Source organism: Parasteatoda tepidariorum, chromosome 6, assembly GCF_982258835.1.
Source record: "Parasteatoda tepidariorum strain Cologne lab strain chromosome 6, Ptep-v5.0, whole genome shotgun sequence".
NCBI classification, from domain to species: Eukaryota; Metazoa; Arthropoda; class Arachnida; order Araneae; family Theridiidae; genus Parasteatoda; species Parasteatoda tepidariorum.
The window spans coordinates 6690342-6710807 of record NC_141760.1 but is presented as its reverse complement, the minus strand read 5'-3'; the positions used below and the strand labels follow the sequence as shown (position 1 = coordinate 6710807).

Genomic DNA, 20466 nt, shown 5'->3' with positions numbered 1-20466 from the left:
ACGGTATCGGTCCTCGTTAAGCTGTTCTACCTTAAAGTGCTCGACTTCAAGCATAGGTCATCAGGCTACCAAAGCATGGGAGCCAGCTCCTCTGCAGAGGATTGAAATTTCTCTAGCATATCTTCGGATTATCCTCATGGATGTTTCCCAGACCGTCACCAATAGCCCATTGTACAGCTCTAGTGTGATGTAAATAAAGTACCCAAATGTGTGATGTAATAAGGTCGAAATAGACTACAGGTGGCTGATTTGATTTGTTCACTTACGTCGCACTAGAGCTGCACAATGGGCTATTGGCGACGGTCTGGGAAACATCCCTGAGGATGATCCGAAGACATGCCATCACAATTTTGATCCTCCGCAATGGGAATGGCACCCCCGCTTCTGTAGCCCGACGACCTGCACGCGAAATCGAGCACTTTACGGTAGAACAGTTTAACGAGGACCAATACCGCACACCCTCGGTCTCTACGCAGACTGATCCAAGTGGTCACCCACCCGCACACTGACCGCAGCTAATGATGCTTGACTTCGGTGATCTGCTGGGAACCGTGTCTTAACGATCAGTCCACTGCGGGACACTACAGGTGGCGTAGAGCAAAACTCTCTTCTTATGGCAACACTTCGCAAGCTTTCACCATTAGCGTGTGGAGAGTAATTGAAGAAGGAAGTATGTTCTGTCTTGATTTTCAGATAGATTAAAATCTTTTAAGTCGGAAAACTGTATGGAACTGAAAACTACATTACACATTGTTCTAAGAGAAAGCATCATGGAAATTTAAAAAAATATTTCTGTTAATTAAAAACGAAAATGTTAAGAAAAGCAAAAATATCGTAGTACATTCCTGTGCAACAGAAAAGAGGAGGAGAGGGAAAGGAGAAATGCCAAAGGCATGGAACCGGTCTTCTCCCCAGATGGCGTAACCGAGCGTTGCGATCGTCGTTTCTGATTTTTTACTGCAAATTTTTGTTATCTTTTAAGCCTCAAACATTAAGGGAAATACAAAGCTATAAGCTAACAGATAGAGCTCGTTGCACTTTTCTACTATCTTCAATCTAAACAAACAGCAGACGAAACTCCTGTGGGAGTGTGATGTTTTTCTTGGATATTTCTGCTACGATTGCATCAATATATATTTTTAGTCCATAAATCTAACAGTTTTTTCAATGTATTTCCTAAAAACTTTTTTATTTATTGTATTAATAAAACAACAGATACTTTTTGTATTTTCGAAGAATGTTTTATTGATAGTAGGTTTGTATCCTTAATGTGATCTCTTTTTGAATGATATTAATAACTTAAATGAAGATTTCCTTTCAAATGATTTATTGGTAGTATTTAAATCAAATATCTTAATTTTAAATTAAGTGTTAGAAAGCAATATTTGATTCTTTTCAACAATCCTAATGTAAGTAAACTGAACCATTATTTTTAATTCATGTATTAATACTAAAATAATAATAACTAAATGGCAATCCCCTTCAAAAATAATTTTTAAACAACTAGAAACAAAATAATTAGTTGAATTATTTTGTGACAAGCTAATCGCAAAATGTTATAGAAAATTCGGTTTGACTAGAAATTCCTATATTTTCCTTTCTTTATTTTTCGTTATTACTTTTGAAAATATTATGTGATTCCTATGATATTAAATTAAAGTATTACAGTGATTAAATTTTTTATGAAATTCTTCGAAAGTAAAATTCTGTAACAAAAAAAAAATGGGAATAATTTATTTTAATTGAATTATTTATTTTACAAGTAATACATTATTTAAATTTAATATTTTGTATGACACTCATATAAGATTATCAACTTTGAGGATACCATTTATAATATGTTTAATACCTTGGTTGCCATGTGAAGTTGTACCTTAATGTGTTTCTTCTATTCAGAGTAAAAAAAATCAATGTCCAAAATTTTTTTCATATTCTATGTACTCTCATAGGGAATCTTTTAATTCATAAATAATTTTCTTTCCAATAAAATTTATTAATGACTCTTTTTAGCTAAATTAAATGCATCTAGTGGGAGAGATTTTATTCTTTCAAAGGCTTTTAAATCACTGATACTGTCTGTGCAATATTTCATTCACTGAATTGTTTCAAGTGAGTTCCAGCTTGTATATAGTAATCGGGTTAATAAAGTTTTAAAAACATAATTTATCATGTTAATAAATATATCTTGATGAATGCAAATCACTCAACAAGGATTGATATGTAGCAAAAAATTAAGATGGGCATTCAAATTGCTCAAAGATAATAAAAGTGTGAGCAAATGCCAATGTCTGCTGCAGTTGAACTATCTTTTGCAAAATAAATTATTCTGATGTCTATCTACATTGTCTGGTGTGGCCAGGGGAGTATTTTTTAATTTTATTTATAGAAATATGTTTAGTATAATGGGCAACTCCATGATAAAAAGGACAACGTAACAAAAAAAAAAGCATTTAATAACATTCCTCCATTTACAAATTTTTTAGATATAGAATCAAAAATCTATTTTAGATATAGAATCAAAAATTGTAGTTTTTATGTATTTTGTAATAATAATGAAAAATAATTTTAATGTAGATTGTGAGACATAAAAATTGTTATAACAGTCACAAGAGCTTTTTCTCTATTTGCCGCTTTCTTTACGTCACTTAATATGTACTTTCAATATTTCCAGTTAATTTGAAGTTTTTTTTTTAAAAATAAATTTAAAAGAATAATTTCATTATTCCTTAGAAGGAGAATTTTAAACTAAAAATATGTTTTACACAATGCTGTCTCTATGTAACAACAATCACATTCTATGTGTTTATTTTAAATAAAACATTAATAATTTTCATCCTTTTTTCTTATATGCATTGTATAAAAACATCACATTAATCCTCAAATTAGGGTGGGCGGAATTTTTGAGTGGAACTCATTCTGTTAATAACAAATACATAATGATTTATTCTAGCTGATGATGGAGGATTTGAAACACAAGTTTATGGGAATCAAGTGTGTAAAACACCTTATTTGAATGAATTGGCATCAAAATCGGTCATATTTAAAAATGCATACACCTCTGTGAGCAGCTGCTCACCTAGTCGCTCAACTATTCTGACAGGACTCCCTCAGCATCAGAATGGGATGTATGGACTTCATCAAGGACAGCACCATTTTAATTCTTTTAATGAAGTTAAGAGTTTGCCATTTTTGCTCCAAAAGAAAAATATATTCTCAGGTATCACTTCAATCTTACATTTTTATTCTAACAGTCATGCTTTTACATTTTTTTTTAAATTCAAAATTTTATTTCCTTACTTTCTTTTCTCTAAACCATCACTATATTTTGTGTGGCTCTAGGTAGAACATATTGCAAGACGTTTGAAGATTTTATTTTATTTATTTATTCATTATTATTTTTTGCATTACTCCTAGGAAAATGAATTACTTAAAATCCCAAGTTTTTGCCTATATTTGTATAATATTAATATAATTTTTTTTTAAATTTTTTGAATTACCTTTCCAAAGACTAATACTTTAAGCACTTTTTCCTCTTTAAATTTTATAACATCCTTAAATTTTTATATTGGCAACCCTTAGAAATGAGAAGTTCAAAAACTGGTTCTAGTTAATTCAAATTTTGGAATATTACAGTTAGTTCCTATCAAGTTAAAATTAAAAAGTGTTAACTGTCTATAATCTGCATTGTATGTAATTATTTGTTGCAGGAAGTCTGAAAAATGTTGTGAGAAACTTTTAGGGGAAGTAAGGTCTGTCATAAGGATTCTGAATAGCATAGCAACCTATGATCAGAGTAGAAGTTCTGAAAGGACATGAAAGATTACTAATTGAAAACACTTATATTACATAATGCATACAAATAGATGACTATATTTCATAATGTTGTAATACTTGATATCAATACTTGATATCTTGAATAGCATTAACTGCAAGACACAATGGTACATTAAGATTTTATTTGATTGTAAAAACAGTGCTGACTAATTTTGCCACAGATTCCTCATGTCAATTAACTTTGACTGAAGAAATATTCAAGAGCCACAGAAGTGAGGCTCAATGACTCTGAAAAGCCTTCTAATGTACACATGGAAGTGTACACCAATGTTACCAATTTACAATATGTCACAGAAGATATTTGATCAATAAATAAAAGCATTATTCATGATGTCTACCTTACCTTCAGGTCCACACTAGCTCGCCTCTGCCTTATATGCATACCTATGTAAATTTATATTTAAAACTTAAAAATAGATTAAAAGTTTTCTGAAGAAAAAAATGTGTGCCCCCTCACGCTACACTTGTGCTTCTCTTTGTATGCAATGACATTTTTGGTCATAGAATACTATGCAATTCTCAATCTTTTTGATGTGCATGACCTGATTTGCATTTTTAAGATATTCTGTATACATATAAAACAATTTAGTAAGATTTTATAGATACTGACTTATCTTTTTGTTCTAGGAATAATTGGCAAAAAACATGTTGGACCAGAATCTGTATATCCCTTTGATTTTGCTTACACAGAAGAGAACAATTCTATTAACCAAGTGGGGCGTAATATTACTCGAATTCGAAATTTAGTTAATAAATTTTTAACTGCAGCTAATTCTTCTTCAAGGTAAGAAGCAACTTGAATTGGTCTAACAGTATGATTTTATTATGTTTTACTGTAATCGCCAATGAATAGAATATCATAACGTAAATTTATCTGCGCAAAGAACTTTTATCAGTTTAGAGAACATAGTAAATTGAATAGTTAATAACCTATAGATTTTTCAAGTTATAGATCACCTGACAGGTGGTCAAAGGTTTCTAAAAATTAATAGATGAATAGCTATATAAAATAGTTAAAAAATAATAATTGATAAAATAATTATTTTTGATTAATAATATTATATTATCTATTAAATTTGTCAAATTTTATTGTCTAAAAAAGAAACTTGCTTATTTTATTAGCTTATATTATTTTGTTGGTATAACATTTAGTACATTATTATATTAATAATACACATTTAGTACTTATTTCTCGATTTTTCAACTCTTTTTACCTGCATAAAGTTACATTTTATTATGATTTATTAATAATCCACATACTCTTAAACATATTGATCCTTTTTTGGGCATTTTAATGACATTCTAGTGCTTTTAAATTTTTTTAAGAAAAAGGTTTGAGTTATAATTTGGATGATTTAAATAACTTTTTTTAAAAATGGTTAATTTTATTTAAAAAAAAAAAGCTTTTTTTCTGTCGAAATTATTGGCTCTCCACTTTAACTACTTTTTTAATAATGTAATAATTTATCAGATTTACAAAATTAATTTAAATACAATAATAAGGAAAAAAAAAATGAAAAAGAGAGTTGTCTTGTTTAAGTAATGCTAACTTATTTATCATCATTATATATCTAAAACAGGAAAGAGACAAATTCTCATTAATTACTAAAAAAAAAAAATAATTAGTTGTTTCTTTCAGGCCATTTTTCTTATATGTTGCATTCCACGATCCTCATCGGTGTGGTCATACAAATCCAGAGTTTGGAGAATTTTGTGAAAAATTTGGTAATGGTGCTGAAGGCATGGGAGTCATTCCAGATTGGAAACCAATCCACTATAAGCCGGAAGAAGTTTTTGTACCATATTTTGTCCCTGATACTCCGGCTGCAAGGAGGGACATTGCTGCTCAGTACACTACTATAAGTAGAATGGATCAAGGTATGAAATTAAAGCCAATCTCTTTTTATACAAATTGAGTTAAAGTTCAAACAATTTCACCAGTTGCATCAGTGTTTTTGTTACCCTATCAATTACATCATAACCTGTATTTTAATTGCATTTTATTTGTTTACTTATTACTCATTTGCACTACAACCCATTTGGTCTTCCTCATGACACATCTCCAAATTTTCTTATCCTTAGCTTTCTTTTTATAATTTGTGACTTTCATGACTTTAAGATCTCATTCAAGTTCATCCAGTTATCCAATTCGAAGATTTGAAAGTCGTTTTCTTTTTGCAATCCTTTTAGCCATAAGATCTGCCTCGTTCAATAATGTACATTTTTTAAACCAACTTTCATGAAGTCTTAAAGTGAAATTTTACAAAAAGAAAAAAAAATCAATGACCTATTACATAGGATGGTCTCTCCTAAACAAAAATAATTTAAAATTATGACATTCCCTTGACCACAAAAAATATATATATCATTCTGGCAGGATTTCATAAAAAATAATAAAAACTAATACTTAATCATAAAATTCGTAAAAAAGGTGATTAAAGACAAGGTGAAACAGTGATGTTTCAATCTTCAACTTTAGATGTTTCCCTCGAAAAATTAGTCTTTGAACAACTTTGAAAAATTAAATAAAAATCGTAAAGCAAGGGGAAGACAAATATTGATTGCCTTGAATAAGATCTAAAAATACTTAAAATCGAGAACTGAAAAACAAGGGTGTGGTAGGCCAAGATGGAAATCTGTTTTTGAAAAGGCCATGATCCACACCAGATTGGTGTGTCATTGAAGAAGAAATTAAAGAGGAAAACTGAACAAGTAACCACTAATGAAAATATGGTTGAGCTAAATATAGAAACAAAACAAAAATTTATAAATATAATGTATAGAAGCTGAGAAATGTTTGTTACCAGCTTGAAAACATATTTTTGACATAATGGCTTTTGAATCTTGATATCATGCTCACATTATTATAAATAAATAAATAATTATAATGCTTCATTACTTTTCATTGAAATTTGGAACAATAATCTCAAATTAGTTTTCTTTCAGATTATGTTAGTACATTTAATGTAGTATAACTCAAGAAATAAAATTTAAAAAAAAGAAAGATTTTTTAACCAAGTTTACTGGTAGGTAAAACTCCTTTAAGCATAAATACAATATTGAAAAGCAGTTGTTTATGTGCCATGAAGGTGAAAATTGTTTCTACAGGTATACTTTAGCATTTCTTAGTTACAATCGTGCAATTAAAATTATATGTTCATGCTGAAATAAGGATCTGTACAGAGCATCTGTTATGAAATCAGATTTGTACAGGACAAGCATATTTTATGAAATATGATATATATTTTCTGTAATTTGAATCAGATATATTTAACACGTAATTAAATTAGTTTAAATGCAAGTAAAATTGATGATCAAACTATAAGCTAACTTGAATTAATGGCCTTAGATTGAAACTACAATGGATGAATTTAAAAAATAATGTGTTGTTTTACGGAGGATAACTAATTTCTATTTTTTTGCAAGATTTAATCGTCATTAAGGGAGGGCGCTTTTATAGGGATCAAAGGGCAGGCAGACGGGCCATTCTTCTAAAAACGCTTATGGAGAACACTGCATTTATCTATTTCATTTATGTTTTGGTATTTGACAACAATAATAAGATTGTTTATATAGATTATACTAAATGATACATAATAATGGTTGCTGCTAAATAATTTTATGTATTTATCTATTTCATTTATGTTTAGGTATTGGATTGATACTGGATGAAATCAAGAAGTTTAATTATGAAAATGATACTTTAGTTATTTTTACTTCTGACAATGGAATACCGTTTCCTAGTGGCCGCACTAATCTTTATGATCCTGGAATGGCTGAACCATTCTTATTACACATTCCTAAGAAACCAGAATTACATAATAAAGTAAATATGGTGGTTGTTTTAAAAATATTTCTTTTTAAAATTCTTTTGAGTAGCACAATTTGTTAACAAACTTTTAACTTATTTTCAAATTTAGTGCAAGATTAAATATCTGGTTTCTAAAGTAGCATGAGCAAACCATTTTTTAAATTGATTTTTCTAATTGTTGGTCATTTTTTAGAAGCTTGGAAGTCTGAATCACCAAAAAGATTTTATTTAAAAAAATATTTATTTTGAATCTATTTACATAATATACGGTGGGCTCTCCTATAATCCTTTTTCCTTATATTTCATATAAGAGAAAAATATATGACAAATGATCCACACAATTTCTTTTACTATTTTTTTAAACTAGATTTCATAGTTGTTCAATTTTATTGGATCAAACTAAACACTTTGGGTATCAGGACTTAAAAGTTTAATAAAGTTTTTCTTATACATTGATGAATTAATTATAATGAAGGTTTGAAATTTTTTAAGAAATTTTCAAAACAAAAGTGAAAAAATGGAATAATATATTCTGTATATTTATAAAACTCATTCTTTTTGATGATTATAAATTGCTATGATTAATGTGATTTATTTTTACCTCATTCTTAACTCCAGTTTGGAGCTTAGGGGCTACATTTTTTATCTCATGGTATTAGTGGCCCAAAAGTTTCATCACTTTTGATGGTTTATTAATGATCTTTAATTCAATATTAACTGTCCTGCACCAAGTTGTTTAATGTTTTCTTCTTTCCGTGGGTATTCCAATCAAACCTCTGTTTTACTTTATTTTATCTTTATTGTTATCAATCAGGTTTTAGTATGATTTAAATTTTAATTGTTATACTTATGGTACATTTTATTAGTTTATAAGAAAACAAAATGATTAAGATAGGTTTTATTTTTTAGTAGTTTAAGACCTGTTGTATCCCTATGACATATTTATGAAATAAATTTTTATCACTATTAAAAATTAGAAAGAAATATCTTACTACTATTTATATTTTAAATTTTCCATTATTTAATTTTACGAAAATTTGTTGCAATTTCTACTATTGTTAGAATTGAAATTTTTAATTGGATTAAGAAATTGGAAAGGTAATTTTAAGTAATATTTTTTTTGAAATCCGATGCAATTTTTCTGACAGTATTTTATGATAATTAGGAATTCAATTTTTGCAGATATTATGAAGTAGTAAATAACTAATCCTTTTTTTCTTAATCCTTATACACTTTCTTATCTTTGTTACTTTATTATACAATAAATAGGCAAGTAATTCTTCTCACACCATAGAAAATGTTTACAAAAATATATTTTATGGTTATTTATATTTTTATTTCTCTCAAGTTTTTCTTTTGAGTTTTAAAACCAATAATTTGGAATGTAGTTCCTGTCACGACTATGAATTAGAAAAAAAAATTAATAAAAGTATATTTCTTGTTTTCAGGAATCAAATTCAATGGTAAGCCTGCTAGACATTGCGCCAACAATATTAGACTGGTTCAACATAAGCTATCCAGATTACAAACTAAATAAGGCAAGTGTCAAGTTGACTGGGAAATCTCTTCTAAACTTAACACAAAATGAAGAAACTGTATTTGGTAGTCACAATTTACATGAAGCAACTATGTATTACCCCATGCGAGTCATAAGAACTAAAGAATACAAACTCATACACAACTTAAACTTCAAAATGCCTTTCCCTATAGATCAAGATTTTTTTATTTCTCCAACGTTTCAAGATCTCCTCAATAAAACGTTAGATGGACTGCCAACCAACTGGTATAAAAATCTGTCTAACTATTACTATAGAGATCAATGGGAGTTGTACAACTTGAAAGAAGACCCCCATGAATTGCGGAATTTGATACCATATCCTGTATATAGTGATGTGGTTAAAAAATTGATGCAAGCACTATGGGATTGGTCAGTCAAGACTAATGATCCTTGGATTTGTTCACCATATGCTGTACTAGAAGATACAGGACGGTTCAAGGACAATCCCCAATGTTTGCCGCTTTATAATCATCTTGTAGATCTTGCTTAATTTATAAATTTACTACTTAATATGCAGGACTTTATAATTACATGGACCTATAAAGCCTATGTCCTAGATGCAATCTGCAACAGGATGCCAAATATCATATATTTTACTCAATTAATTGTATCTCTATTTTTAATGCATAATTTATTAAATTTTTATGAAGATATATGAACAAATAAAGCTCTAACCTTAGATCACAATAAATATATACAAGTACAAATTTTATTTTTTAAATATGTCCTGCTCCCAAATTATTCATTGTTAGAGCTTGTAATTGTGTATACATCTATACATTGCTTTAAAAATGTGTTTATTTTTTATTGCTGAATAAACTACTTACTATACAGATTAAGATAATTTTTATCTAGTCATTTTAGTGTTTCCCATGAATATTCAGTATCAAATCATAGTAACAGATCGAGTGGACTGATTTAATTTAGGATTGAGATAGATCTCATAGATTAGCTGCCGTCAGTCGTGAACGGGTGACCCTTGCATAGAAACTGGCTACCAAAGTAAACCTTAATCGCCAGAAGTGGTGACCAAGTTACAGGCCCAAGAATAAAATGCGTCCAATCTTCAGATTCCAGAATAAATCAGCGTCCCATTTTGATCGTTCTTCTGGCAATTTTTTCTACGAATTTTGACATGCTTAAAATCCTCATATTTTTAATAGGACGTACGAAAATATCATGTGGAAATCTATAACAATGCTGAAAAGCATTGTTATAGATTTCCACATGTTATTTTTAATACAATTTTATTATGGAATGTACATTTCGAATCTGGTATTTAAGCAATCATTTTTTGATTTAAATCAAATTGTTTTTTTTTTTCTTCAAAAGAATATCTTGAATCAAAAACAGTGGTGTTGGGCGTATACTAATCCAATAGTGGCTAACAGTCTTTATCAATGATTTCATATGTATTTCCATTATCAGGATAGAATTTGATGAAAGTTATTAACAATAACTAGTACAGATAAATAACAGCAAATAAATATCAAGGTTATAAATTTCGCAAAATACTTTTTTTATCAAGACCTATCGGTTTTACAACTTTATTTTACTTTACTAGTAGCCCGGTGGCTGAATGGTAGCGCTTCGTGCACCTGTGCCTCAGGTCCTGGGTTCGATTCTCGGGCCGGGCAAGGTTGACTCAGCCTTTCATTCCTTCAGTGGGTCGATAAATGGGTGAAAACTAAACACTGGAGGTTCCGCGTTTGGCTGACCACCTAACTGGAACTTCTGCTCCTGCACCCCAGAGCTCAAGAAAACTGAGATGGGCCCTCTATGGGCTGTCATGCCACTGAGTTTAGATTTTATAAGAGAGTTTACTAACAACTTATATTGAAAATAGCTTCTGTTCTACTCTATGGAGATAGTGACTTTTTAAACCACTAAAACATACTTATTTATTGAAATGATTGTAAATGCAATCAGTCATAAACACTATAAAATTTTAGACCGATAAACATGTATATCTTTTATTGTTGTGACAAAATATGTGCATAAAGAACAAGTTTCAGAATAATTTGCTTGTTTCTTTTATTGTAACTTTCTGTAATCTGTATATATATGTGTTCAATTGTTCTGATGTGTTGTATGCTTGAGACTGATTAATTGTTCTGATGTAAAACTTTAGTTTAAATAGAATAAATTATTTTGTATACAAGAATGTGCTTGTCTACTTTTACATATAAATTGTTAAGTTTTTTAAAATATGAACAAGGAACTTGACTGTTTTTTTTCTTATACAGTAATTTGAATAAATTTACTTTTCAACCACTTTCTTTCATATGTAGAAGAATAATGCCTTATTGCTAATCCTTTGCATTTATTCAAATTATTTGTTATTTACCAAATCAAAACAAAATATGAAAGCATTTTTAATAAAGCATGCCTAATATTGGTATTAGACAAAATGGAATATTCTATTCAAATTCTAACTCTGCTTACAATTTTTAACTTATCAAAATTGAGTACCAAAGTATTCCAGCTTGAGCTATAATTATAATTTATTAGTGACCGTTTGGAAGCATTCTTCACCCATTTTGACTTAGTGTGATGAGTGTACGGAATTCTTCTGAATTGAAAAAGAACTGTTTCCACATCAAGCAAACATTTTTTATTCTTTTCAAAAAATCCAGTAGCAGCTACAGGATAAAAAAAAATATTCATTTTGATAAAAGATTTTTAAAAAATTATTATAAAGTCACTTTTTTTAATGGAGCTTTTTTTTTTTGCGATTGCTGAAACTAACAACTGATGAAAAAAAATTGGGCTTTTAATCGGTTAATGATGATAGAAAGACAATACTTGTGCATGCACACACACTGTACTACCGTAATTAGTATCCATTATCTCCAACCATAACCGTCAGGACATTAGTTAAGTCTGAATCACATCACACAATTAGAAAAGTGGAATCTGATCTGACAGTTAGTCCTTAACACTGGTAAAAAACCAAAGCCCCAGCAGGCAAAAACTGAAACCACCATACCAATGGATGGAGCTAATATGCACCTAGTACACAAAAACAAAAATTTCTGCAGTGTATATCTCGATATTCTAATTTTAGCAGCATATTATGTTTAATTATATACCATCAAAATTTCACCATCAAAAATTTAAAATAGACATCTAGTTATTCTTAATTTTTGATGTTATATTAATAGAATAAAATAAATAATATAGCCATCTGGTTCTTATTAAACTATTATACTTAAAAATATAAACATATTACATTCGCACTATGGATGGAGGATTTTATTTTATTTATCTTATTTTTTAAAAAAATCTCAATTTTTTTGAAAGTTAAGATTTTGCAATTATTTTGAGCAATATTTATCATATTTTATACCAGAATATTTTAAAATTAACTCATTTTGCTTCAACAAACTGAATAGTTTTGCCAACTGAATTTTTGTAGCAAATAGTATGTACAAAGCCTGTTTTAAAAATGCATAGTGAAAATAACTAGATTTAGTTTGAATTTTGAATAATTAGTAAGTTTAATCTATTCTGAATGATCACATCATTCTGATTTAAGCAAATTTCTTCCAGTACCTTCTGAAAGCTAAATGTGTTAAAATGATACACAGCTTATAGGGTTTTCAATTAATCTGATCTTTGAAAATATTGCCCGATTAGTTGCATAAATAAAAAATTTTATTTGAGATTTTTTTGGTAACCATTGGCAAGATTCAGCATAAATGTTTAGTGTTGGAAAGTTTCTAATTTTTAAGAATAATTTAATTGTTTAAATGCATTTTTATTGGTAAATTATAATATATATATATATATATATAATTATATATATATATATTATAAAAGAATGTGGCCCTATTTTTGCATTATATAATAGTTTGAAATTATAATGCAAAAATTAACTGTTCATACCAGTCTCTTGTCTTCAGGGTTTTGAACTTCCTTTCTCACTCTTTAATTGGTTCAAAGTTAGGAATGTTCTGTCACATAATCTAGTGCGGAAGTGCCACAACTAGAGATTACTCCACCCATAAATCAGACTGGAAATATTACAAGAAACTCAATCTTGTAACAGTGTGGAAAGAGAAAACAATTTCCTCTTTGGAAGAGAGAATAATTTTTGTTCATTTTCTAAACGCTGAATCTGGAGAACTAAAGTAATTGGAGATCATCATCACCTCCCTACCATGGCTAAGCACCCTCCATTTTTAAGACTATCTTTTAATGGTCATGGTAGGAATGCCACGTAATTTTGATCCAGGTCAAACGACATGGACAGCGCCTGAGCTGGTACTCCTCTTTCCGAGTTTCCACACCATAACCATCATGAGGATTTTCAGCGAGGTCAAATTTCATGTGCACCTTGCTGTGTATACAGGCTCGTCGTTTCGGCTACCACGATCGAATTCACAACTCCCGGTCTCAAATAAATAGTTGGACAAAGTGATAAACAATAAATATCTGCCTCTTTTCTTAAAAAAAAAAACTTTATTTCATATGTTGTGGATGAATCTAAAATTATGTGAATAACAATGATGATGTTAATATTAAATGCTACAATTATTATACAGTACTAAAATTAATAAGTTTCATAAGAAATATAAAACTTATGAAAATAAGCTAGAACATAACTTTTTAAACAAACCTATAATCAAGTATAGGTGCAGTGGGCATTGTATCTACATTTTATTGATGCAGAGAACCACAGAAAGAACATCACACATAAAATCACAGTCAAAGAAAACAGGTGAATTTAAAATTAAACACCATTACAGATGTTTATATTAACTAGATTAAGATATTTTTCATTAAGTAATGCCAGACTTATAATGACTAGAAACAGTTTCATACTTGTATTAATTAAACTTTACATTTTTTTAAAACAAGTATCAGAATTAAAAGTGAACAATTCTAATTTTGTCAATTTCACAACATAATTACAATAATTGTACTTTCTCTATCATTGTTTACAGACATTTAAAAAAAAAACTTGAAAGTTGTAACATTCATTAGAAATTTAAAAACATGAAATTTTTACAATCAATTAAAATATAATTAAACCAAATTTACAACACAAGTACAATAATTGTACTTTCTCACTTGGAAAAATTAAATTTGTGATAAAAAAACTAGATATTGGAACACAGAAAAATACTTTGAATACAAACATATAAGTACATTTAATTTTTCATGTTATAAATTTAAAAATATTTCAATAAAAGATTTAACTTTGAGTTCTGCCTTCTTTTTTTTTTTTTTTAAGTAAACATATTTTTTAATTTGATAAATAAATTTAATCTGTTGTTTTAAGCATACCATATCTTAATTTTACAGCAGCAATTTAAAGCTCACCAATGAAATTCCATAGAATGAAATGCACAAACACATAAAAGATAAATGAGTTAAATTTAAAATCAGATTAGTTTATACATTTATTTCAAATTGCAATCAGGAAAATTAGTATTTTTACACAGTTAAACAACTAGAAACAACCCTTAACAAACAACTAGAATAATAATTTTTTTTTTATCATATCACATAAAACTATTTTCAAAATAAATAAATAGGCATAAAGGGTAACTTCATCCGTAAAATGTTCATTCACACCCGGCAAGTCTTGAGATAGGGTGCCTATTTCTGAGAGCTTTTATATTTCCATCTTTATATTTTTGTAGGGAATGAAGGTTTTAAATACCAAGTATATTTTTCGCTTCGGTTTCTTCAGATTATTCATTTAATTCAGATAAGTATTTTATAAAAAATATCTAATTAGCTAAATTCCCTTTAAAAGTTATCCAAGATCTTTTTTCAAAACTCAGCTTTAAATAAAGAAATAGGTTAGCAATTTTTAAAAGGTCTCATTTATGTATGAACAATGAGAAATTAATTTAAAATTGTATTAATAAATATTGATTATATAAACTTTGATCATTACAGCTTATTTCGCAACCAAAAAATTTTAGATTAAAATATAAGAGGTATATTCATTCCTTTAAACTGCTAGAGAGAATTCAGTTAATTACTATTTCTTCAATTTCAATAAATTAATCATTTGTTATTTCAATTTCAACTTGAAGCCAGAATAGAGTCAATTAGAGTTCTTAACTGATTCAAATTTGATGCAATGATGGATAAAAAAATAAAAAAAATGCTAGATAATACAGCAATTGAGTGCAATTGTACAAAACATGTTACAATCATGGTTCAGTAGTTATACTATCATAAGTCAAAAAGTTTATACTAGCCTGGGTATTAGAGATGGCTACTATCTTTTGTAACAGTTATTTTATATTCACAAAAATAACATGTTACTTTTAAAGATCTATTACAAATTGCTTCAAAAGTGTGATATAATCGATTGTACTGTGAAAAGCTTATTTTTTTCAGCATATTGCTTTATGTTTCAACTGTTCTTTATTGATGTTTGAACAGTTATAAGAAAAATAAACAAAATAAGAAAGCAAATCTCATTTTATTAATAGTTTATGTCATAAAGAAAGATTGACTCTCAGCTATTATGAAGCATAACGAGTACTGGTTAACTAATGAAAGCACCGTTAGATGATCACGTGGAATTGAATATGTTTCATTCAATATAAAACAAAAATGGTGGATCGGTTTCTCCCGTTAGTTAGAGAGGATAAAGTATTTGCGATAGCTGATACTTTTATAATGAGATGTTACAAGGCAAAAAGTCAGTTATTTTGTAACAGATACTTACAACATACACGATTTCATATTGTAATAGCTGTAACATGTTATTCAAAAACAACTGTTACATCTCCTTTCTATTGAGTATAAAGTTAGGCTACTAGTGATAGTTAAGTTTTTTCTATTAATAAGTTATCTAAAAATATTAGTGTATATTATTTTATTTTTCTATAAACTATTAAAAAATTATTGACTTCAAATTACCAGGTAGTGGTTAGTTAAGTTTGATTAAGGTTGAACAATGAGCTAAAGACAAATAAATATTGGCAATATTGTAAGAGTCATCCCTTTCTGATGATTTGGAAATCATGCTAGTATAAAAGGCACATTGTGACACAATTTTGAATCAAGATTATGAATATATCCCGGGTATTAACACTATGATTCAATTCATCAGTAGTTTATCATTTGAGCAAACATAAATAAATTTAAAACCACAATTAGGAAAATACATCGAACAAAACAATGATAACTTCCTCGATTCGTCAGCAGAATATAACCTATCAACGTTTGTCACAGATTATGAAATCAAAGTGTTGGAATGCAATAGAATCAGTAATGGGATTCAAATAATTCAAAAACTCGATCGGGCATATTTTTTTTAAAGTAGCATAAAAATGGGAAAACAGGGCATTTAAAAATTACTAAAAAAATCTTTTTAAAATTATTCAGAATAAGAAGATTAAAAACCTAAAATTTACATTTAAAAAACTGCACAAAAATGCAAGAAAAGATTAAAAATTTTGTAAAATTTAGAGAAACAATGCAAAATAAATAAATTCTGGAAAAAAATAATTGCTGGAAAAAAAATATTAAATAACTCTTTTCTTCTTGAGATTGTAATCATTAATTTTGAGTCTGACTTCATAAAGTTCAAATCAAAAAAATGATTTATGTTGAATCAAATATTTTTGTGACCATACAATGAACTATTCGAACCATCACTAGAGACTCTAGTCATTATTGGGTGAAACAGGTTTTTTTAATATTTTTCAATGATGAAGAAATTGTCTAAATTACAAATCTTTTCAAATGATTTTGTTATTATACAAAGAAACATTAAACTACACTATTTAAAGATACAATGTTTAAAATAAATTTTTAAAACACAATATTACAATAAATAAATAGAATACGGTCTAGAATACTTGGTAAAAATAAAATACAATAAAAAAGAATTCAATAGAAAAAAAAAAAAAATCACAACTTAACATTTGTATATCAAATGTTGAAGCAAATAAAAGGGCAAAGGAAATTACTTTACAAAACATTAATATAAATTTTATTATTTTTATAACACAATATAAATTGTATTTCATTATGCAAAAATAAATGCAAAGTCACTAATTGAAATAAATTAATGATTGAATAATACTTTTAATTCAGGTTTGTCATTAAAGCATACATTTATCAGACTGCATGTACAGTTCAATAACTTTTCTCTTGTCTCTCAAATTACTAAATTTATATATATAAAAAAAAGAAGTTTTTATAAATAATTTACATTGAAATGCCACTAGATTAAGGATAGATAATAATTATGCAAGTTATGTGATGCTGCACCTCATTTATGTACATGCAAGGGGTTGCCAAGGTAATATCTCTTTGATAATATCCCACTACATATTTAATTAATACTCGATTGCTGATAATCAGTGATTGGTAATTTGTGCTAATGTTTGACTTCACTGACTGCATCTGATACCACTAAATTGCCTTATACCAAGATTATTCAAGGCAGTCTTTTGCAGTTTGGTCTAATGAGATTTTCCCCCCTATCATCCCCATATTCTCAGTACACTCTTAACCCTTGTTTTTAATAATTAAAAGTTGAAATGAACTGGGAAATAGGTGTAGTTAATGAAACAAAAAACACAATTTTTTACTAAATAAAAAAAAAACAAAACACATTGATGTATTTTTACATCATCATGAATAACCATTTGAGTTCGACAAATCTTCTGCATACAATAATATATAATTGTATGCAACAAAACACAAAAAAATTTTTTTAATATAAATAATCGTTTCCAAATACAATATCTTTTTATAAAAATAAACGTAACAACTACCCAAAAAGAAATTGTGTTCAGATAGTGCACCAATGAAAACTGTTGTGATCATAAAAAATAAGATAATTTTGGTAACATTAAAAGAAACACTATGCAAAGATTACTACATAAAGAGATACAAGGTTTTAAACATACCTTGCATAACATCATAATGGACTTTGTTAAAACTGTCAACTTTTAAATTACAAGCTGACAATCTCAGAAACTAAATGCATTAAGCACCTACTGTTCATTCACAATGGAAAGCATCTTTATCAGAACTTCAGCTCATACTAGCAGTTGAAAGGACTGATTAACAATTATCACAGTACTACAGTTCAAATAGTGCCCTCAAGTGTACACAAATAAGACGCAGAACTAAACAAATTCCATAGCATAGTCTTTCCTTAATTCAGTGCCACTTTACAGCATTAAGAAATGTTTACAATAACAATTTGATTCACGAATCACACATGTTTATTAACTCTACTCGGTCAAAATAAATACAGTAGGATAAAATATGAACAGAACTGATGAATACCAATGGGATACAAAAGATTAAGTAGAAATTATATAGGATTAAAAGAGGTAGTTAATTTATCGGCTATATTATTAGTAGATGTTCTTTCTCTCATAGTTTTAATTTATTCCAAATAATTATCACAATATTCATCAACTTTAGGATTATTTACTTTAAACTGCTCGCCTGAAAAAGAGTCATGAGCCACTCAGTAAAAATTTATTCAGAACAACTTAACACCTCTCAGGCATGAATTTTGTCTTCCGATCCACAGTTTTTTAATTTATTTTTTACTATTATTACAGTCAAACCCGTTATAGTGAGCTCACGAATATAGCCCGTGCCTTGCTATGCACGTATAATGTTATTTCTTGTGGATATAGTGAATAAAAAAAAGTGAGGAAGTTGGATATTATGAACTTTTTTCTGCATTCAACTGATTTTTTTTCTATATTTTGCTGAAATAATTTTAAAATTTCTACTTTAAAATAAATACATATATCAATTTTTAAAACCATCTATAGAAAGGAATGTAGCAATAAGCATTTTTTCTAGTTCATTAATCTGACTTTCCCATCCCTAAACGTAAAACATTCTCCTTTGATGATAAAATGGGTATAATCAGAAAAATTTAAAGTGGATGCAATATTTGCAGGGATTATAAATTATTCAAATCTACAGCTTGTAACGTATGAAAAAATAGGCAATTAACAATTTCTGCTCATGAAAAAAAATTTAGATGGCAGGAAAAAGTTGTGAAAAGCAGATCACAAGGATGTTGAAGAAACATTACTGAAGTGGTTCAGCATTCAAAGGAACCGCAATCTTCCAGGATTTTGGACAAATGCTTTAAGTCAAAGCTGATGAATTTGCTAAGAGATTCGGTGAGACTACTTTTATGTGCTCGAATTTCTGGTTAGACATGTTAAAAAAGTGGACTAAAATAAATTCAGAAAAAATTATCGCAGAGTCGAGAGGTGTTAACATATCTGATGTCGAGAATTGGAAAATAAATGTTTGGAATGATATCTCTTGTCACTATGAAGAGAAATACAAATTCAAAGCATAATTTATAAAGTGGCACCTAGCCAAACATTAAAATTTAAAAAAGAAATGTGCTACACACCGTCCTGGTATGTGCCAATATGAATGGAACCAAAGAAGCGCAAACTTTCAGTAATCGACAAATCTCAAAAGCCAAGATGCTTCAAAAATGTTAAAAACACTCCAGTTTCATATAAAGCCAATTGTAAAGCATGGATGACATCTGATCTATTTGAAGAAAAGATTCGGAAGTGGGATATAGAGAATGGGGAGTGAGATATAGAGAAAAATGTAGCTGTTGATAGATAACTGCACAGCACGGATGTTGAAAACCTGGAATGTATAAAGATTGTTTTCCTGCCACTAAACACAACATCTATAGTACAGCCCAAGGTTTGAGGTGTAATTCAAAGCCATTACCGAATTGTACTCGAGTTGTCATTACCGAAAACAGCTGATTTTAAGGGTTTCGGAAGGCTTTGAAAAAGATGTTGATTGTAATGTTTCTTTTCCTGATGCCATACTAATGCAAAAAAAAAACCTTGGTGACTTATTACAGAAACAAACATTCATAATTGTTTTTGTCGCGCTAGTTTGTCAAAAAGTGTAACTGAAGAAGATGATGATTTGCCTTTAGCGAAATGGATTTAAAAACATGACATAGGAACATTTTTGGAGTTTGACAAGGAGCTTTTCGAAACGTGCGATAATGATGTCGTTACATCTGAAGATTTCGCAGACGAGAACATTGTTGAGGAAATAAGGTTAAAAAATGGCGAAGTTAAAGATTGGTCATCTGATACAGATGAAGAAATTTAAAAAATGGAAAGCAACCTCCCTACCATGATAGATGCCAAAGCAGCAATTAAAGTACTCAACAAGTTCTTGTGTACACAAAATATAGAGTTGAAAGTGATGGAAACATTTCAGTTCTTCTGCAGAAGTATGGACAAATTTTTCC

General features: G+C 28.7%; 1 protein-coding gene across 1 annotated transcript; it reads left to right on the top strand.

Annotated features, from left to right (window-relative positions):
* The first annotated feature begins 912 nt into the window (after positions 1 to 912).
* Positions 913 to 11367, top strand: Sgsh (N-sulfoglucosamine sulfohydrolase). The gene is made up of 6 exons (XM_016069515.5): positions 913 to 1255; positions 2951 to 3217; positions 4462 to 4618; positions 5474 to 5712; positions 7485 to 7660; positions 9094 to 11367. The coding sequence occupies exons 1-6, from the start codon at positions 1168 to 1170 to the stop codon at positions 9691 to 9693; spliced, it is 1527 nt and encodes a 508-aa protein (XP_015925001.2). The 5' UTR covers positions 913 to 1167; the 3' UTR covers positions 9694 to 11367.
* Positions 11368 to 20466: the final 9099 nt, after the last annotated feature.

Excerpts from the sequence above, each read along its gene's own strand:
- Sgsh (XM_016069515.5), top strand. The coding sequence starts at position 1,168 with ATGTATTTCCTAAAAACTTTTTTATTTATTGTATTAATAAAACAACAG. Across the intron at positions 1,256-2,950 it reads GAATGTTTTATTGATAGTAG|CTGATGATGGAGGATTTGAA; the intron begins GTTTGTATCCTT and ends GATTTATTCTAG. Across the intron at positions 7,661-9,093 it reads AACCAGAATTACATAATAAA|GAATCAAATTCAATGGTAAG; the intron begins GTAAATATGGTG and ends TCTTGTTTTCAG.